At 41.2% G+C, this 17,661-nt stretch overlaps 1 protein-coding gene across 1 annotated transcript in view; it reads right to left on the reverse strand.

Moving 5' to 3' along the window:
* LOC114111326 (dedicator of cytokinesis protein 10-like) overlaps nt 1–17,661 on the reverse strand; it is an 87,879-nt gene that overhangs the window by 34,492 nt on the left and 35,726 nt on the right. Inside the window, exons 7-8 of the mRNA XM_060407994.1 lie at nt 6,047–6,153; nt 1,168–1,428 (exon numbers count right to left, since the gene is read on the reverse strand). Of these exons, the coding sequence (XP_060263977.1) occupies nt 1,168–1,428; nt 6,047–6,153 (368 nt within the window). The remainder of the gene's footprint in view (nt 1–1,167; nt 1,429–6,046; nt 6,154–17,661) is intronic.

The raw sequence follows: 17,661 nt of genomic DNA on the forward strand, positions 1-17,661 counted from the left end.
CAAATATACACCCCCACCCACACACACACAAAGAAACCATAAAAGAGTAAATTGGACTTTATCAAAATCAAAACTTTCTGCTCAATAAAAGACTTACTGAAGAAAACACATAAACGAATCCAACACTGGTAAATAATCTGCAGCACATATATCTGACGATGGGCTTATATCCAGAATATACAAATAACTCCCATAAATCAACAACAACAAAAAGAATAATGCAATTTCTAAAACGGGCAAAAGAATTAAACAAACATTCCACAAAAGATAAATGAAACACAAAGACGCGTGATACCACTTCCTGTCTACTAGGATGGCAAAAATATGAAAAGATTAGCAACAGCTAATGGTGGTGAGGAAGTGAAGCAGCTGGAACTCTCATCCATTGTTGCTGGGATATAAAATGGTCAAACTACTTTTAAAAACTGACAATTTCATATAAAGTTACATAGAAAACTTCCCGAGGAACCAGCAGGGTATTTACTCAAGAACAATTAAAGCATATGTCCATAAAAGGTCACAGATAAGAATGTTTAAAGCAGCCTTATTCATAACAGTCCCAAATTGGAAGCAATCCAAAATCCTTCCACTGGAGAATGGGTTTTAAAATGTTATATCGAGAGAACAGAATATTTAGCCAGGAAGAAGAACTTATGATTTACTCCACAACATGGATGTATCTCAAAAAATTTCTGCCAACCAAAAGAGGCAGATACAAAAGGTAGATACTGAATGATTTCATTTTTATGACACCAAATACTGTTAAAAACTAATCTACATCAGATATTGGGGCCGGGCAGACTGACGGGAAATGGGCGCAATGGAACTTTCTGGGCTAATGCACATGTTCTACTTTTTGGTTTCTCGTGACAATGTGTTACCATGGTGTTATATGGGTGTAGACAACTGTCAAAATCCATCAAGTTGTGTGCATTTTACGGTATGTTAATTTATCTTTAAAACTATTTCAACTCAAAAGTCAGAAATGCAGTCGTAAAAACAAATTAAGTCATTAATGGGTTAATTCACCTACTTAAAGAAGCCACTAAATGAACAATAGTTTGTATCTTTCATTTCAATAAAACTTGTAAATCAGTGAGAGTTATTTTCCATTGGCTAGGGCACGAGGAGGGAGAAGGCAATGGCACCCCACTCCAGTACTCTTACCTGGAAAATCCCAAGGGCAGAGGAGCCTGGCGTGCTGCAGTCCATGGGGTCGCTAGGAGTCGGACACGACTGAGCGACTTCACTTTCACTTTTCACTTTCATGCATTGGAGAAGGAAATGGCAACCCACTCCAGTGTTCCTGCCTGGAGAATCCCAGGGATGGGGGAGCCTGGTGGGCTGCTGTCTCTGGGGTCGCACAGAGTCGGACACGACTGAAGCGACTTTGCAGCAGCAGCAGCAGCAGCGCACGAGGAAGACGCCCTATTATATAAACCGAAACATAAAATGGCACTATGGAGAATATCATTCTATCTGTATACCTGAAATGAAAAGCACATATAAATTATTACTGTAGAACACAAAAGAGTTCCAACAAATGTGTTTACATAGGAAACTGATTATAGTTCTTGAGTAATAAGAAATATTACTACTTTCCATTAGAGCACAAAAAAGGCTCAGGCTTAAGGCCACTTCTATGACTAAGCTGAAGCTGCTGTTTGGAAAAAAGGACATAACTGCAGTTGTGCTAATCCATTTATCTCCCATGAACTCCCTGGAATCTTCTTGCTCTGAGCCCACACAAACTGGACATCTTACATGAAAATCATCTAAGTCTAACTAAAACCCCAAAAATGAATTAATTTACCCCAGGCTTCACAGTCAAGCAATGAACTGGGATTAAAATTCAAGGATCTGATTCTCTGTTATGATTAATTGATCCAGCAAACACGTTTTAAACATCAAGTTTTCTAAGTTCTGGGAGTAAAAGCCAAGTTTACTATCTAGTTGGTCAGTGATAAAGCCTGACATTTATGTAGCACCTAATCACTTATAAAGAACCTTCATGCTTATTGTGAAGTGATAAGGATAGTATTATTATCTTTATTTTATTATTTTTCACTTAAGAAATATCTATTGATTTCATACTATGTGCTAATCATTTGGGACTTCCCTGGTGGTGCAGATGCTGAAGAATCTGCCTGTAATGCAGGAGACCCAGGTTTGATCCCTGGGTCGGGAAGAGACCCTGGAGAAGGAAATGACAACCCACTCCAGCATTTTTGAGGCTAGACAGGCTCCTACTGTTATGAATCTTTTTTTTTTTTATTTAATTGGAGGATAATCACTTTACAATGTAGTGTTCATTTCTGTCACACAACATGAGTCAGTCATTAAGAGTGTGTGTGTGTGTGTGTGTGTGTGTGTGTGTGTGTGTATACCCTCTCTCTTGAGCCTGCCTCCCACCCCCAGCTCCTAGCCCTCTAGGTCATCACGGAGCACCGGGTTGAGCTCCCTGTGTATACAGCAACTTCAAACTAGCTGTCTGTTTTACATATGCTCAGGTATACGTTTTAATGGTACTCTCTCAATTCATCCCACCCTCTCTTTTCCCCGACTGTGTCCACAAGTCCGCTCTCTACATCCGTGCCTCTAGTTATACTGCTGAGGAGACAGTCATAGAGAACTGGTAGGCAAAAAACAAGAGGTAGGAGGTAAAGCTTCTAGGCACAGATCATTTTAGTGAAATGAACCAAAGCTAGCTTGAAATTGCTTATATTTAAAAAATACAGTTCATAGAGTACAAAGTGTGTCTCTATCACTTTAAGCTGCTGCTTTTTATGTTTCTTAATACTACCTTAAAAAAATTCATTTCTGTGGGCCTGCAAGCACTTCAGTCGCCTCCTTTTGTTGTTTCTTTGCTTGGTCTTCACATTCCTTAAATGTGAACGTCACTGTGATTCAGTTCTTGGTTCTCTGGTCTTCACTTGCTATATTATCTCCCATTATCAGTGTGCTTTGCTTCTCACACAGCTATGACTTCCAGATGTAGCTCCGCAACCCTGATCTCTCTCTTTAGATTCAGTTCTTAATGTCTAATGACCTGATGTTGTTTCCATTTCAATAACCTTCTACTGATACTTCAGATTGAACACTCATCAAAACATGGAATTCAACACCTTCCCTGTAAAATCATCCATCCATCTTTTCTCTATAAATATCCAAACCTGAAATCTCAGTGCTACTTTTGACTCTTCTCCTATATAGCCAGCAAGTCTTCCTCTTTTCCTCAGTGGTCCCTGAACCTGTCACAAGCTGGGTTTAGGCCTGGCTGCTTCACAACTGGACACTTAGGGCAGGCCACATTCCAGCCTCTGCCCCCAGCCACCATCCATCAACCTCCAATACATTTCCTTTGCTTTTCGCGTCTCTTCTTTTCACAGCTATTTGTAAGGCCTCCCCAGACAGCCATTTTGCTTTTTTGCATTTCTTTTCCATGGGGATGGTCTTGATCCCTGTCTCCTGTACAATGTCATGAACCTCATTCCATAGTTCATCAGGCACTCTATCTATCAGATCTAGACCCTTAAATCTATTTCTCACTCCCACTGTACAATCATAAGGGATTTGATTTAGGTCATACCTGAATGGTCTAGCGGTTTTCCCTACTTTCTTCAATTTCAGTCTGAATTTGTCAATAAGGAGTTCATTATCTGAGCCACAGTCAGCTCCCGGTCTTGTTTTTGTTGACTGTATAGAGCTTCTCCATCTTTGGCTGTAAAGAATATAATCAATCTGATGTCGGTGTTGACCATCTGGTGATGTCCATGTGTAGGGTCTTCTCTTGTGTTGTTGGAAGAGGGTGTTTGCTATGACCAGTGCATTTTCTTGGCAAAACTCTATTAGTCTTTGCCCTGCTTCATTCCACATTCCAAGACCAAATTTGCCTGTTACTCCAGGTGTTTCTTGACTTCCTACTTTTGCATTCCAGTCCCCTATAATGAAAAGGACATCTTTTTTGGGTGTTAGTTCTAAAAGATCTTGTAGGTCTTCATAAAACTGTTCAACTTCAGTTTCTTCAGCGTTACTGGTTGGGGCATAGACTTGGATAACTGTCATATTGAATGGTTTGCCTTGGAGACGAATAGAGATCATTCTGTCATTTTTGAGATTGCATCCAAGTACTGCATTTTGGACTCTTCTGTTGACCATGATGGCTACTCCATTTCTTCTGAGGGATTCCTGCCCACAGTAGTAGATATAATGGTCATCTGAGTTAAATTCACCCATTCCAGTCCATTTTAGTTTGCAGATTCCTAGAATGTCAATGTTCACCCTTGCCATCTCTTGTTTGACCACTTCCAATTTGCCTTGATTCATGGACCTGACATTCCAGGTTCCTATGCAATATTGCTCTTTACAGCATCGGACCTTGCTTCTATCACCAGTCACATCCACAACTGGGTATTGTTTTTGCTTTGGCTCTATCCATTCATTCTTTCTGGAGTTATTTCTCCACTATCTCCAGGAGCATATTGGGTACGTAATGACCTGGGGAGTTCCTCTTTTGGTATCCTATCATTTTGCCTTTTCATACTGTTAATGGGGTTCTCAAGGCAAGAATACTGTAGTGGCTTGCCATTCCCTTCTCCAGTGGACCACATTTTGTCAGGCCTCTCCACTATGACCCGCCTGTCTTGGGTTGCCCCGCAGGCATGGCTTGGTTTCATTGAGTTAGACAAGGCTGTGGTCCTAGTGTGATAAGATTGACTAGTTTTCTGTGAGTATGGTTTCAGTGTGTCTGCCCTCTGATGCCCTCTTGCAACACTTACCATCTTACTTGGGTTTCTCTTACCTTGGCCTGGGGTATTTCTTCACGGCTGCTCCAGCAAAGCACAGCTGCTGTTCCTTACCTTGGATGAGGGGTATCTCCTTACAGCCACCATTCCTGACCTTCAACGTGGGATAGCTCCTCTAGACCCTCCTGTGCGTGGGCAGCCACCACTCCTGGGTTGCTCCTCCCGGCCGCTGGCCCTGTCCTCAGGCGTGGGTGGCTCCTCCCAGCTGCCTCCCCTGGCCTCCGCCTCGGGGTGGCTCCTTAAGGTCACGGCCCCTGGCCTCGGGCGTGAGGTGGCTTCTCCTGGCCGCCCCTGATCTCGGATGCGGGGTGTCTCCTCCCGGCTGCCACTGACCTCGGACGAGGGGTAGCTACTCCCGGCCGCCGCCCCTGACCTCAGATGCGGGGTAGTTCCTCCCAGCTGCTGCCCCTGACCTCGGATGCAGGGTAGCTCCTCTCGGCCGCTGCCCCTGACCTCGGATGCAGGGTAGCTCCTCTCGGCTGCTGCCCCTGACCTCGGATGCAGGGCAGCTCCTCTCGGCCGTCCCTGCGCCGTCACAGCCCGGCACTCTAGGCCGCTGCCCCCGACCTCGGACGTGGGGTAGCTCCTCTCGGCTGTGCTTAGTGAGCCGGCTCGCAGCCGCCTGCGCTTAGTGTTCCCCCAAAGTTATCGCTTACCTTTGATTCTGCAGGGAACACACTGTCTGTATCTTTCAAATGGCACTGTCTGTCTTCTCTCTATTTTGTGTAGGTGGGTAGTCTCTTTAGGTAGACATTGGACGTCAGGGAATCAGCATATCTAATTACTTTATAGCTCTTCTATCACCAAGTCCAAAGCGTTGCTCATAAGTCAGTGCTCAACAAATATTTATTGACTGAGTGACAACTGCAGCAGTTTACTATCCATCTGAAACTCACAGCAGAAATTCTTCATCTTTAAAAGAGGAGAAGATGCCTCCTCTCCTTAGCTGTTACATTGTTAACTCTATTTTTTATGGAGATGTCTCACTGCGGTCTGGTTCTAGGAAGGTGATTGGACGATGATATATGGTATATTTTTAAAACTAGACAGTAAGAACTGTTGCAGAGATAGGGCTCCACATTCCAAAAAGGGACATCTGTTCCCCCAGTAGTTTTAATCCTTATAGTTCATCAACCCTTAGTTACCTTTCAAATTAAGTTAGCTGTAATAATTTCTTAATTTTAAATATATTTAAAGCAGTTACATTCATCTAACTGGCAATGTAGACCCTGGAGTCTTACTTCACTATAATGGACATCCAACATTCCAGCATCCTCTTTCATTGCTCCTTCTTCATCAGTGTTGGGAGTAATATTCTTGAAGGCTGAACATCCATTAGGGAATAATTCTGTGTGAATAAAATGCAGTGAAATAAATTTACTTTTTAAAAGTCTTTTGAAAATGAAAGACTTGCATTCATTACTTATCCTTAAAAATATATACATATTTTTGGTAAGGAACATAGCCATAAGTGTAATTTTCAGTTACAAACCACCCCCCACCCCGCAATTTTAACAATTCTCTCTCTCTGCTCTACCTCCTACCAGTCTTTTCCCCAAACATTGAGCTCAAGGTACTTACAAATAAGTGTCATTCTCTGACTATGCCTCATCTGCAATGCCTACTATAGTAAATGTTTTCCTAATGTGATCTAAAAATTGTTAGTAACACTTTGATCCTGTGTATGTTTATCATCTATTGCCTAAACAAAAAGGGCATGTACTTTTCAGGTAAACAGTGATGAGCTTTTGTAATCATCTCTAGTTCCTTGTTTTACTGAATAATTGGAAAAATGGCCTAGGACTTGTAAAGAGAGGCAGGAAATAGAATTGATGCCAGGGATGAAGCATCCTTGGATGGGGTACTGGAAGAACTAGAGTTTTTGGCATTAGATAGACCCAGTTCTATCATTAACTGTGTGATTTTAAATATGTTTATCTCTCTAGGACTGTATCTGTAAAACAGATGGCAACTTCTTATAAGAATTCAACAAAATGTAAAGAATTCAATGAAATGAACAGTACCTAACATACAACAAGTATTCAATGAATTAGTTTTACCAAAGCTTCCAACAAGGAAACTAGGTGTCTTAAGATAAAATTAAATAATTGCTAGCAGTTGGTATAGTAGGTGACTGCAGTTGGACTGCTGGGAGGGAAGAAGTGAGCTCAAACTGAGAACAGCTGCTGTGGACCAAACTATTACCATCAAACAAGAGTCTGGGGATAGAAGGCCACATGGTTGCCCTACAGATTTTGCACTTAGGAACATGTCCCAACACTCTTGCTGTGGTTGCATTTACCCCTATATAAGTGGGTTGTCACTTTCAAGGAAAATTCTGTCTCCTTATAACAGAAGCTGCTAGTCAGTAGAAAATCACTGGTCGCAAAGGGGACAAACAGCTTTTGCCATCTACTGTTCTACAATCCAATAGTGATGCTTAGAAATGATGACATACTCACAACTAAATATTTGGTAAGCTTCCTGGTGTTAGAGGCTGGAGAAGGAAGAAGGAAGCTTTAAGAAAGCCAAACCTCATACGGAGATTTCTCAGCATTGTGATCATGCATCATGTCTTGGTCTATGGGACACTCATTGAGTAGTAGTGCACTGAGAGAACTTTTTGAAATTTAGAAGAAAATATCCCACTTGATTACCTTTATAAAGTGAAGAGGTAGGCAGTTAAGGATAAGGGCCCAAAACTTGAGTGAACACATAAAGAATATAGTCCTTAACAAAGAAAGGAGTCAACCTACTGGGGCCTCAGGCAGCTACATCCATGACTGGGGGAAAAATTCTGTCTACTCTGAGGATAGTTTATTCTAAAAGATTCCCACATCCAAGGGTTCTTGAAAAGCCTGGGATTTAGGAGAGGACAAAATGGGGCCAAAGCATCTTGGGAAAGAGTCTTTTGGTGTGTATCTCAAGCAGAGGGAGGGTAAATTATGGTTCCTCTCAGAAACAAACAGGTTAAGAGTTACTGCAATCCATTCTTCTTGCTAAGGGCATTATCTTGATTCCTATGCCTGATGATGTATCTCCAATTAGAGATCATCTCCTGTGTGTACATATATACATATATATATATACATATACATATATATATATATATATATATATATATATACACACACACACACACACACATATATACACATACTTCCCTTGTGGCTCAGCTGGTAAAGAATCTGCCTGTTATGCAGGAGACCTGGGTTCGATCCCAACACACATGCATGCACGCGCGCACACACACACACACATATATATATGAATATATATATATATATATGAATAGATATATTACACTCGCCAAACTATCCAATGATAAGAGGACTCTTTTTTGTGGGTCTTCAAAATGCTTGGGGAAAACTTTGATTCCCTTTAGTCTTGTTTCAGATGAAACAAGTTACTAAATCTAGGCCAGTGTAAATGTGTGTGAGGGCTCTTCTGTAGCCCTATGTAGCATTATGTCACATGGTCTTGAAGAGTCTGCTTTAAATCTTTCTGGAATGTGACCTGGATTCCTGTTTCTGCCCTTCAGAGCTGTGGCTTCTGTTTTCCTGATGTTATCCTAGGGCAAGCAAGATGCAAACTGTCCTACTAGACCACTACCTTGAGCATGAATGGTCTCGTGAACAAAGTGGAGGAGAGTTTGAAGGGTGGGAAAGCTACCCTTGCTAAAATAAGACTGCTAGTTAGAAGAGGATTAGCACATAAGAGCCTCAAGTGGAGGGCTAAAGGGGAAAGGCTGTGACTGGGAAGGAACTGAGGAAAGGAAACGCTACACAGAACGGAAGCTGTCAGATCCTGGGTATAGAGACTTGGGAAAGGGACTAACATTACCCTATAAGGCATGACAAGAAACAGACTCTATGGGAAAGGAGATTCCTTTTCCTGGGGTGATGGAGGAGCTCTACAGGCCTGAAGCTTTGCTGAATCTCGGAGGCTCTGTGGTGGTGGAAGAATGCATACTTGATTCTTATCTACCATGGGGGAAACAGCTGTGCACTGTCTCAGGAAGACAAGAGGAAGAGGTACAGGCGTCTAGTCTCCAGAGAATGACACCTTGAACATGTTGAGGTTTGCAGACAAAGTAGAAGTAAGGAAATTTAGATCCGTTTTTTGATCATGTATTTTGGGGACTGTGAGTAACTAACACCTCGTATCACCGATAAGAGGTAACTTAGAAAAAGGGAAGAAAATGCGATCCCTGAGATCTCTGGTACAAAGAGCCAGAGCTCTGGCAGAAGGAAGTCTGCGGGTGGGGGTGAGGCAGGGCGCACTGCGACTCTCTCCCCACCTTGCCTTTCAGTTCAGCGCCTGAAGCCTGAGAAGCAGGATCCAGAAGTGGCCACGCTCTGCTGTTCTGGGGTCCCCTCGGGATGCCCGGGGAAACAGGTCTTGGCTCACTCAGCCCACCACCCAATGGCACAAACTAGTTTTCTTTCTTAAAAACTCTAAACAGTAGAATATCTGTCTCCAATGCGTCAGCCGTAGCGTTTCATTCCATCTTGATGAAAATAAAGCTTTATGATGACTTCAACAGAAATGGCAGAGAACTTTGAGAAAAATGATAAATTTTGGCAATTGATTTGTCAGATTTTGACATATTTTGTCTTAATCAGATTTTGTCTTAATCAAAAAAGAATATTTGATAGAAAGCAAAGGGTTCTACAATTGCTCTATTATTTTTGATAAATAAGCTTAAGTGTAAATGGAAATTTTTCTTTCAGTCCTGCACTCAAATGTACTTTTATTTACTCTGTGAATATCCAGGTCTTACCAAATTCAGACTCAAATTGAAGAAAGTAGGGAAAACCGCTAGACCATTCAGGTATGAACTAAATCAAATCCCTGATGATTATACAGTGGAAGTGAGAAATAGATTTAAGGGCCTAGATCTGATAGATATAGTGCCTGTTGAACTATGGAATGAGGTTCGTGACATTGTACAGGAGACAGGGATCAAGACCATCCCTATGGAAAAGAAATGCAAAGAAGCAAAATGGCTATCTGGGTAGGCCTTACAAATACCTGTGAAAAGAAGAGAGGTGAAAAGCAAAGGAAAAACGAAAGATACAAGGGTCTGAATGCAGAGTTCCAGAGAATAGCAGTAAGAGATAAGAAAGCCTTCTTCAGCGATCAATGCAAAGAAATAGAGGAAAACAACAGAATAGGAAAGACTAGAGATCTCTTCAAGAAAATTAGAGACACCAAGGGAATATTTCATGCAAAGATGGGCTCGATAAAGGACAGAAAGGGTCTGGACCTAACAGGAGCAGAAGGTATTAAGAAGAGGCGGCAAGAATACATGGAAGAACTGTACAAAAGAGATCTCCACAACCCAGATAATCATGATGGTGTGATGACTAATCTAGAGCCAGACATCTTGGAATGTGAAGTCAAGTGGGCCTTGGAAAGCATCACTACGAACAAAGCTAGTGGAGGTGATGGATTTCCAGTTGAGCTGTTTCAAATCCTGAAAGATGATGCTGTGAAAGTGCTACACTCAATATGCCAGCAAATTTGGAAAACTCAGAAGTGGCCACGGGACTAGAAAAGGTCAGTTTTCATTGCAGTTCCAAAGAAAGGCAATGCCAAAGAATGCTCAAACTACCAAACAATTGCACTCATCTCACATGCTAGTAAAATAATGCTCAAAATTCTCCAAGCCAGGCTTCAGCAATACGTGAACCATGAACTCCCTGATGTTCAAGCTGGTTTCAGAAAAGGCAGAGGAACCAGAGATCAAATTGGCAACATCTGCTAGATCATGCAAAAAGCAAGAGAGTTCCAGAAAAACATTGACTTCTGCTTTATTGACTATGCCAAAGCCTTTGACTATGTGGATCACAATCAACTGTGGAAAACTCTGAAAGAGATGGGAATACCAGACCACCTGATGTGTCTCTTGAGAAATCTGTATGCAGGTCAGGAAGCAACAGTTAGAACTGGACATGGAACAACAGACTGGTTCCAAATAGGAAAAGGAGTACATCAAGGCTGTATATTCTCACCCTACTTATTTAACTTCTATGCAGAGTACATCATGAGAAATGCTGGACTGGAAGAAACACAAGCTGGAATCAAGATTGCCGGGAGAAATGTCAATAACCTCAGATATGCAGATGACACCACCCTTATGGCAGAAAGTGAAGAGGAACTAAAAAGCCTCTTGATGAAAGTGAAAGTGTAGAGTGAAAATGTTGGCCTAAAGCTCAACGTTCAGAAAACGAAGATCATGGCATCTGGTCCCATCACTTCATGGGATATAGAGGGGGAAACAGTGGAAACAGTGTCAGACTTTATTTTTGGGGGCTCCAAAATCCCTGCAGATGGTGACTGCAGCCATGAAATTGAAAGATGCTTCCTCCTTAGGGGAATAGTTATGACCAACCTAGATAGCATATTCAAGAGCAGGGACATTACTTTGCCGACTAAGGTCCGTCTAGTCAAGGCTATGGTTTTTCCTGTGGTCACGTATGGATGTGAGAGTTGCACTGTGAAGAAGGCTGAGCGCCAAAGAATTGATGCTTTTGAACTGTGGTGTTGGAGAAGACTCTTGAGAGTCCCTAGGACTGCAGGAGATCCAACCAGTCCATTCTGAAGGAGATCAGCCCTGGGATTTCTTTGGAAGGAATGATTTAAAGCTGAAACTCCAGTACTTTGGCCACCTCATGCGAAGAGTTGACTCATTGGAAAAGACTCTGATGCTGGGAGGGATTGGGGGCAGAAGAAGGGGGCGAACCAGGATGAGACGGCTGGATGGCATCAGTGACTCAATGGACGTGAGTCTAAGTGACTCCGGGAGATGGTGATGGACAGGGAGGCCTGGCGTGCTGCGATTCATGGGGTCGCAAAGAGTCGGACATGACTGAGCAACTGAACTGAACTCAACCTAGGTTATGGATTTCTCAGACTGGAAGACAGGGAACAGATTAAGAGTTTAACTTGTGTTTTAACATTAGTGGTTTCAGTTCAGTTCAGTTCAGTTGCTCAGTCATGTCCGACTCTTTGTGACCCCATGGACTGCTGCACACCTGGCCTCACTGTCCATCACCAACTCCTGGAGCTTACTTAGACTCAGTCCATCGAGTCGGTGATGCCATTCAACCATCTCATTCTCTGTCGTCCCCTTCTCTTCCCACCCTCAATCCCTCCCAGCATCAGGGTCTTTTTCAATGAGTCAGTTCTTTGCATCAGGGGTCCAAAGTATTGGAGTTTCAGCTTCAGCATCAGTCCTTCCAATGAATATCATGACCCATTTCCTTTAGGATGGACTGGTAGGATCTCCTTGCAGTCCAAGGGACTCTCAAGAGTCTTCTCCATCACCACAGTTCAAAAGCATCTATTTGTTGGCGCTCAGCTTTCTTTATAGTCCAACTCTAACATCCATACATGACTATTGGAAAAACCAAGGGTTTGACTAGATGGAACTTTGTTGGCAAAGTTACGTCTCTGCTTTTTAATATCGTGTCTAGGTTGGTCATAGCATTTCTTCCAAGGAGCCAGTGAGTGTCTTTTAATTTCATGGCTGCAGTCACCATCTGCAGTGGTTTTGGAGCCCCAAAATTAAAGTCTGTCACTGTTTCCACGGTTTTCCCATCTATTTGCCATTAAGTGGTGGGACTAGATGCCATGATCTTAGTTTTCTGAATGTTGAGATTTAAGCCAACTTTTTCACTCTCCTCTTTCACTTTCATCAAGAGGCTTTTAGCTCCTCTTCACTTTCTGCCATAAGGGTGGTGTCATCTGCATATCTGAGGTTATTGATATTTCTCCCAGCAATCTTGATTCCAGCTTGTGCTTCTTCCAGCCCAGCGTTTCTCATGATGTACTCTGCATAGAAGTTAAATAAGCAGGGTGACAATATACAGCCTTGGTGTACTCCTTTTCCTATTTGGAACCTATCTGTTGCTCCATGTCCAGTTCTAATTGTTGCTTCTTGATCTGCATACAGATTTCTCGGGAGGCAGGTCAGGTGGTCTGGTATTCCCATCTCTTTCACAATTTTCCACTGTTTATTGTGATCCACACAGTCAAAGGCTTTGGCATAGTCAATAAAGCAGAAACAGATGTTTTTCTGGAATGCTCTTGCTTTTTTAGTGATCCAACAGATGTTGGCAATTTCATCTCTGGTTTCTCTACCTTTTCTAAAACCAGCTTGAACATCTGGAAGTTCACGGTTCACATATTTCTGACGCCTGGCTTGGAGAATTTTGAGCATTACTTTACTAGCATGTGAGATGAGTGCATTTGTGTGGTAGTTTGAGCATTCTTGGCATTGCCCTTCTTTGGAATTGGAATGAAATCCGACCTTTTCCAGGCCTGTGGCCACTGCCAAGTTTTCCAAATTTGCTGGCATATTGAGTGCAGCACTTTCACAGCATCATCTTTTAGGTTTTGTAATAGCTCAACTGGAATTCCATCACCTCTACTACCTTTGTTCTTAGTGATGCTTCCGAAGGCCCACTTGACTTTGCATTTCACAATGTCTGGCTCTAGGTAAGTGACCACACCATCGTGGTTATCTGGGTCATGAAGATCTTTTTTGTATAGTTTTTCTGTGTATTCTTGCCATCTCTTCTTAATATTTTTTGCTTCTGTTTCAGCCATACCATTTCTGCCCTTTATTGAGCCCATCTTTGCAGGAAATGTTCCCTTGGTGTCTCTAATTTTCTTGAAGACATCTCTACTCTTTCCCAGTCTATTGGTTTCCTCTATTTCTTTGCACTGGTCACTGACAAAGGCTTTCTTATCTCTCCTTGCTGTTCTTTGGAACTCTGCATTCAAATGGGTATATTATTCCTTTTTTCCTTTGCTTTTCACTTCTTTTCTCTTCATAACTATTTGTAAGGCCTCCTCAAACAACCATTAGTGGTTTACCTTGTCATAACTACCACACTTTAATCACCAAATTAGCAAAATCAGGTGTTTTGGATCATTGGAATGATTGAGGCTAAGGGAAAGAAACTCTAAGGATTTTACTAATGCCACCATTTCAGAGTAGAGTTTCTAGTTTCAGTGAGTAGAATTTTCCAGGCTTAAAAATAGATAGCACCTATAAATACATATGTAATCTTGTCCTAAATTTAACTTTACTTTTTGTTAAAATGCAAAATATCATTTTTTCCTACTCAGAGAAGGGCTCTTTGATTTCTATGAAGGATAAATTCTTTAAAAAAATAAAAGAGAAAAAGAAGAACAAAAAAAAAAACAAAAAAACCTTGAAAGTACTGTGAAATAAATATTTAAATGATTAGTTTAAAAGCACTGTTTCACTTATTGAAATATGTCACATTGTTTGGTGTTCAGGCTGTCTGCCTCAAGCCAATGTTCAAAACAATCTCACAGCAATATTTATATATATTTGCTCTTTTCTTCAATACTATAGTTATAATTCTAAAAGCTTAAGTACTGATAATGGAGATAAATAATTCTTCATTTTTGCTTTGTTTTAAGGTCTTTACACTTGTGAAAAAATTCTGAGGAAATACCTTATTATATTTAACTATTTTCAGTATCTAACAGGTATAGGTTTATTCTTAGTAGACATAAAACTCATTTCAAATTTCTAATAACTGAAAAGATGACATAATATTAACCTGATATATCTGAAAGACACACCTAAATCTTTATTAGGTACTGTGTTTAGGGGTCTCATATTTGTTAGTTTATTTGTAACTGCAGGTGTGCAATTTCAATATTTGTTTTTATGGCAATTTCACAGGCATACTAGTGATGTTGGAAAAAAAAAACTCAAATGAGGCCTGCTTTTGATAATTAATCTACTTCTCCATTTTAAAACCACATATGAACTAAAAAGAAAATACTAGAGGATACCAATTTGAAACATATCATTGTTGAAAAGAAATTTAGTCCCAAAGTGTGAAATTTAAATACAAGTAAAATGCATCATTTTAGTCATGCTATTTTCTTCGGGAAAAAAATATATAGCTAACTGTAGAAATTCCAGAATTAAAAAGTAAAACAAGGTAGTTTTCTCGTAGTCAAAACCACACTAATGTGACTCCCACAAGATGGTTTCATTTTGCAGTAATGTCACTCATTTGACTGCCTTCAAGGAAATACTGGATTGGCCAAAAAGTTCTTTCAGGGTTTTCCATATGATATTACAAAAAACCCAAATGAAGCTTTTGGCCAACCCAATAATTTGGCAATTATGATAGACAGTGGGAGGTTTCTTTGCAGTGCCCAATGGCAATCAACTTTTTAAAAAACTTTTAATTTTGTATTGGAATAGAGCTGAATAACAATGCGGTGACAGTTTCAGGTAGACAGCAAAGGGCTCAGCCATACATATATGTGTATCTATTCTCCTAAGTCAACTGTTTCACTATTTAAGTAGTTGTTACAGTAGTCAACAATACTAGTTTCGGAAAGAGAAGCTTTCAGGCAGATTCCTGAATTAGACTGGCCAAATCCCAAGCCCTTTAAGACCATGATTCCATTTGTGGCCCCCTCCCACCCCTGCAACCAGCCCCAGCTCTATTGAGACACAATTGATATTGAAAACTATGTTAAGTTTAAGGTGTATGTGTTGATTGGATACATGCAGATATTGCAAAATGATTACCACATTAAAGTTCATCACCACACATAATGACCTTTTCAGACAGAGTGAAAATATTTAAGATTTACTTTCTTCGGAACTTTCACGTATATAACACAATCTTGCTCACTATAATCACTATACACATTAGATATCCAGGACACATTCATCTTGTAAGTACAAATTTGTACCCTTTGACCAAAATCACCCTATTTTTGCCATCCCTCTGGCTACTGCCATTCTACTTTCTGCAGCTACAAGTTTGGCTTTTTAAGAGTCCACATATCAGTGAGATCACACAGTATTTGTCTTTCTCGAACTTATTTCACTTAGCATGATATCCTCAAGGTCCAGCTGTGTTGTCACAAATGGTAGGATTCCCTTCTTTCCATTGACGACATGTGCCTTGTCTTCTTCCTCCATTCATATGGATCCATTTCATGCTTCCATAATACTAATTAGCATCCTTTCATTTCAAGTTGAAGAACTTTTCTCAGCATTTCTTGGAAGACAGGTCTAGTGGTGATGGACTCCCTCAACTTTTGTTTGCCTGGAAAAGTGCTCATCTGTCCATTTCTCGGACAACTTTGCTGGATGGAGTATTCTCGGTTGGCAGTTATTTTTTTTCTTTCAGGACTTGAAAAATATCATTCTACCCTCTATTAGCCATTTCTGCTGATAGCATCCCATAGATCATATAGGCTTTCTTCACTCTTTTTCATTTTTCTTCTTTCTCCTCTGACTCGGTAATTTCAAAATATTTAAGGTCTACTTTCTTAGCAACTTTCAAGTATATAACCCAATCTTGTTCACTATAATCACTATATACATTAGATATCCAGAACATATTCACCTTGTAGGTAGAAATGTATACACTTTGACCAAAATTTAATTCAGACTATTTCTTCTGCTTGATCCATTCTGTGTTTAATACTCTCTATTTCAGTTTTCACTTCATTCATTGTATTCATAAGCACCAGAAAATGCTTGGTTCTTGTTTTGAGATTTCCATCTCTGTTTACTCATTCTGTCTGTGTATTATTTTCCTGATTTTACTAAATTTTTTGTTTTATTGTAGCTCATTGAGCTTCCTTAGAAAAGCTATTTTGAATTCTTTATTGGATAAGCTGCAGATCTCCATGTTTTTCTTACTACAAGATTATTGTGATCCTTTGGTAGTGTCATAGTTCCTTCAATTTTCATGTTCCTTGAAATTTTCCATTGCTATCTTCACATTTGAAATAGCTGCCACCTTCATCCAATTTTACTGACTGATTTTGGGTGAGAAACACTTTCCTTCTGTCCTGCTAGGGATTCTGAGGCTTTCACAGACGTTGGATGGATACACCTGCTCTGCAATTCTGGCTCCCACATATGACAGAATTCATGAGCACATATGTCTTTTCTCCATCATGTAAGATACCAGGGCAGGTGCTAACAGCCTCCCATCTGATTTCCCAAGGGTGATGCTACTTGTGTTCTCTCCCTGGCCCACAAACTCTGGCTGGCTTTCTGCACATGCTCAGTATCCATCTGCCAGAGCTGGCTCTCACTGCCTTCAGCAGCAAGCACATAGATCCAGCTACAGGATGGAGGAGAGTGTGGTTGAGGCACATGGAGCACAGGGGGTGCCTGTGGGCCAGTGGAGGATCCACAGGCTAAATATCTCTAGGGATGTGTTGGCAGGCTTTTTCAGGGAGTCCGTGATGTGGTTAGTAGGGTCTGTTTGCGTGTAATGACCTCTAAGAATCCTATCTGCTGCTCTCTCAGCCTCTTCCTGCCTCTGTCATTCAGATCACAACTCAGTACTCTGGATAGAGCAAGAGAGAAAGGGGCCTCTTTGGGAGCATCCTGTGCTGCTGGGAAACACAGCACCCCTTCATATGCTCTCACTTTTCCCTACGTTAGAAATCAAGGGTGAGAAAGTCTCTCTTGGCACTGAGCTGTGCCACCTTGTGGAAAAGGTGACATGAATAAATCAAACTATTCCTCTGACCCTCTTCAATGCATTCAAACTTGTATAATTTTTGCTCCAATAGCATGCTGGAACTTCTCCACTGGACTTCTGGACTTCCCCCAAGGCTTTCTTGTCTGTGGGTGATTATCAAAAACAAGTGTTCCCCAGGGGATCCTAGACTGCAGCTGACAGGGGCTGGAGCCAGCTCATAGGCCACTGCAAGGTCCACAGACAGCACACAGGTCTGTCTGCCCATTACCTGATACACGGGTGGGTAAAATTCCTCCAGGTCCCTTGGTATGTGAGGCTGGATCCCACAGCTCCCA

This window comes from Ovis aries, chromosome X (assembly GCF_016772045.2).
Source record: "Ovis aries strain OAR_USU_Benz2616 breed Rambouillet chromosome X, ARS-UI_Ramb_v3.0, whole genome shotgun sequence".
Taxonomy (NCBI): Eukaryota; Metazoa; Chordata; class Mammalia; order Artiodactyla; family Bovidae; genus Ovis; species Ovis aries.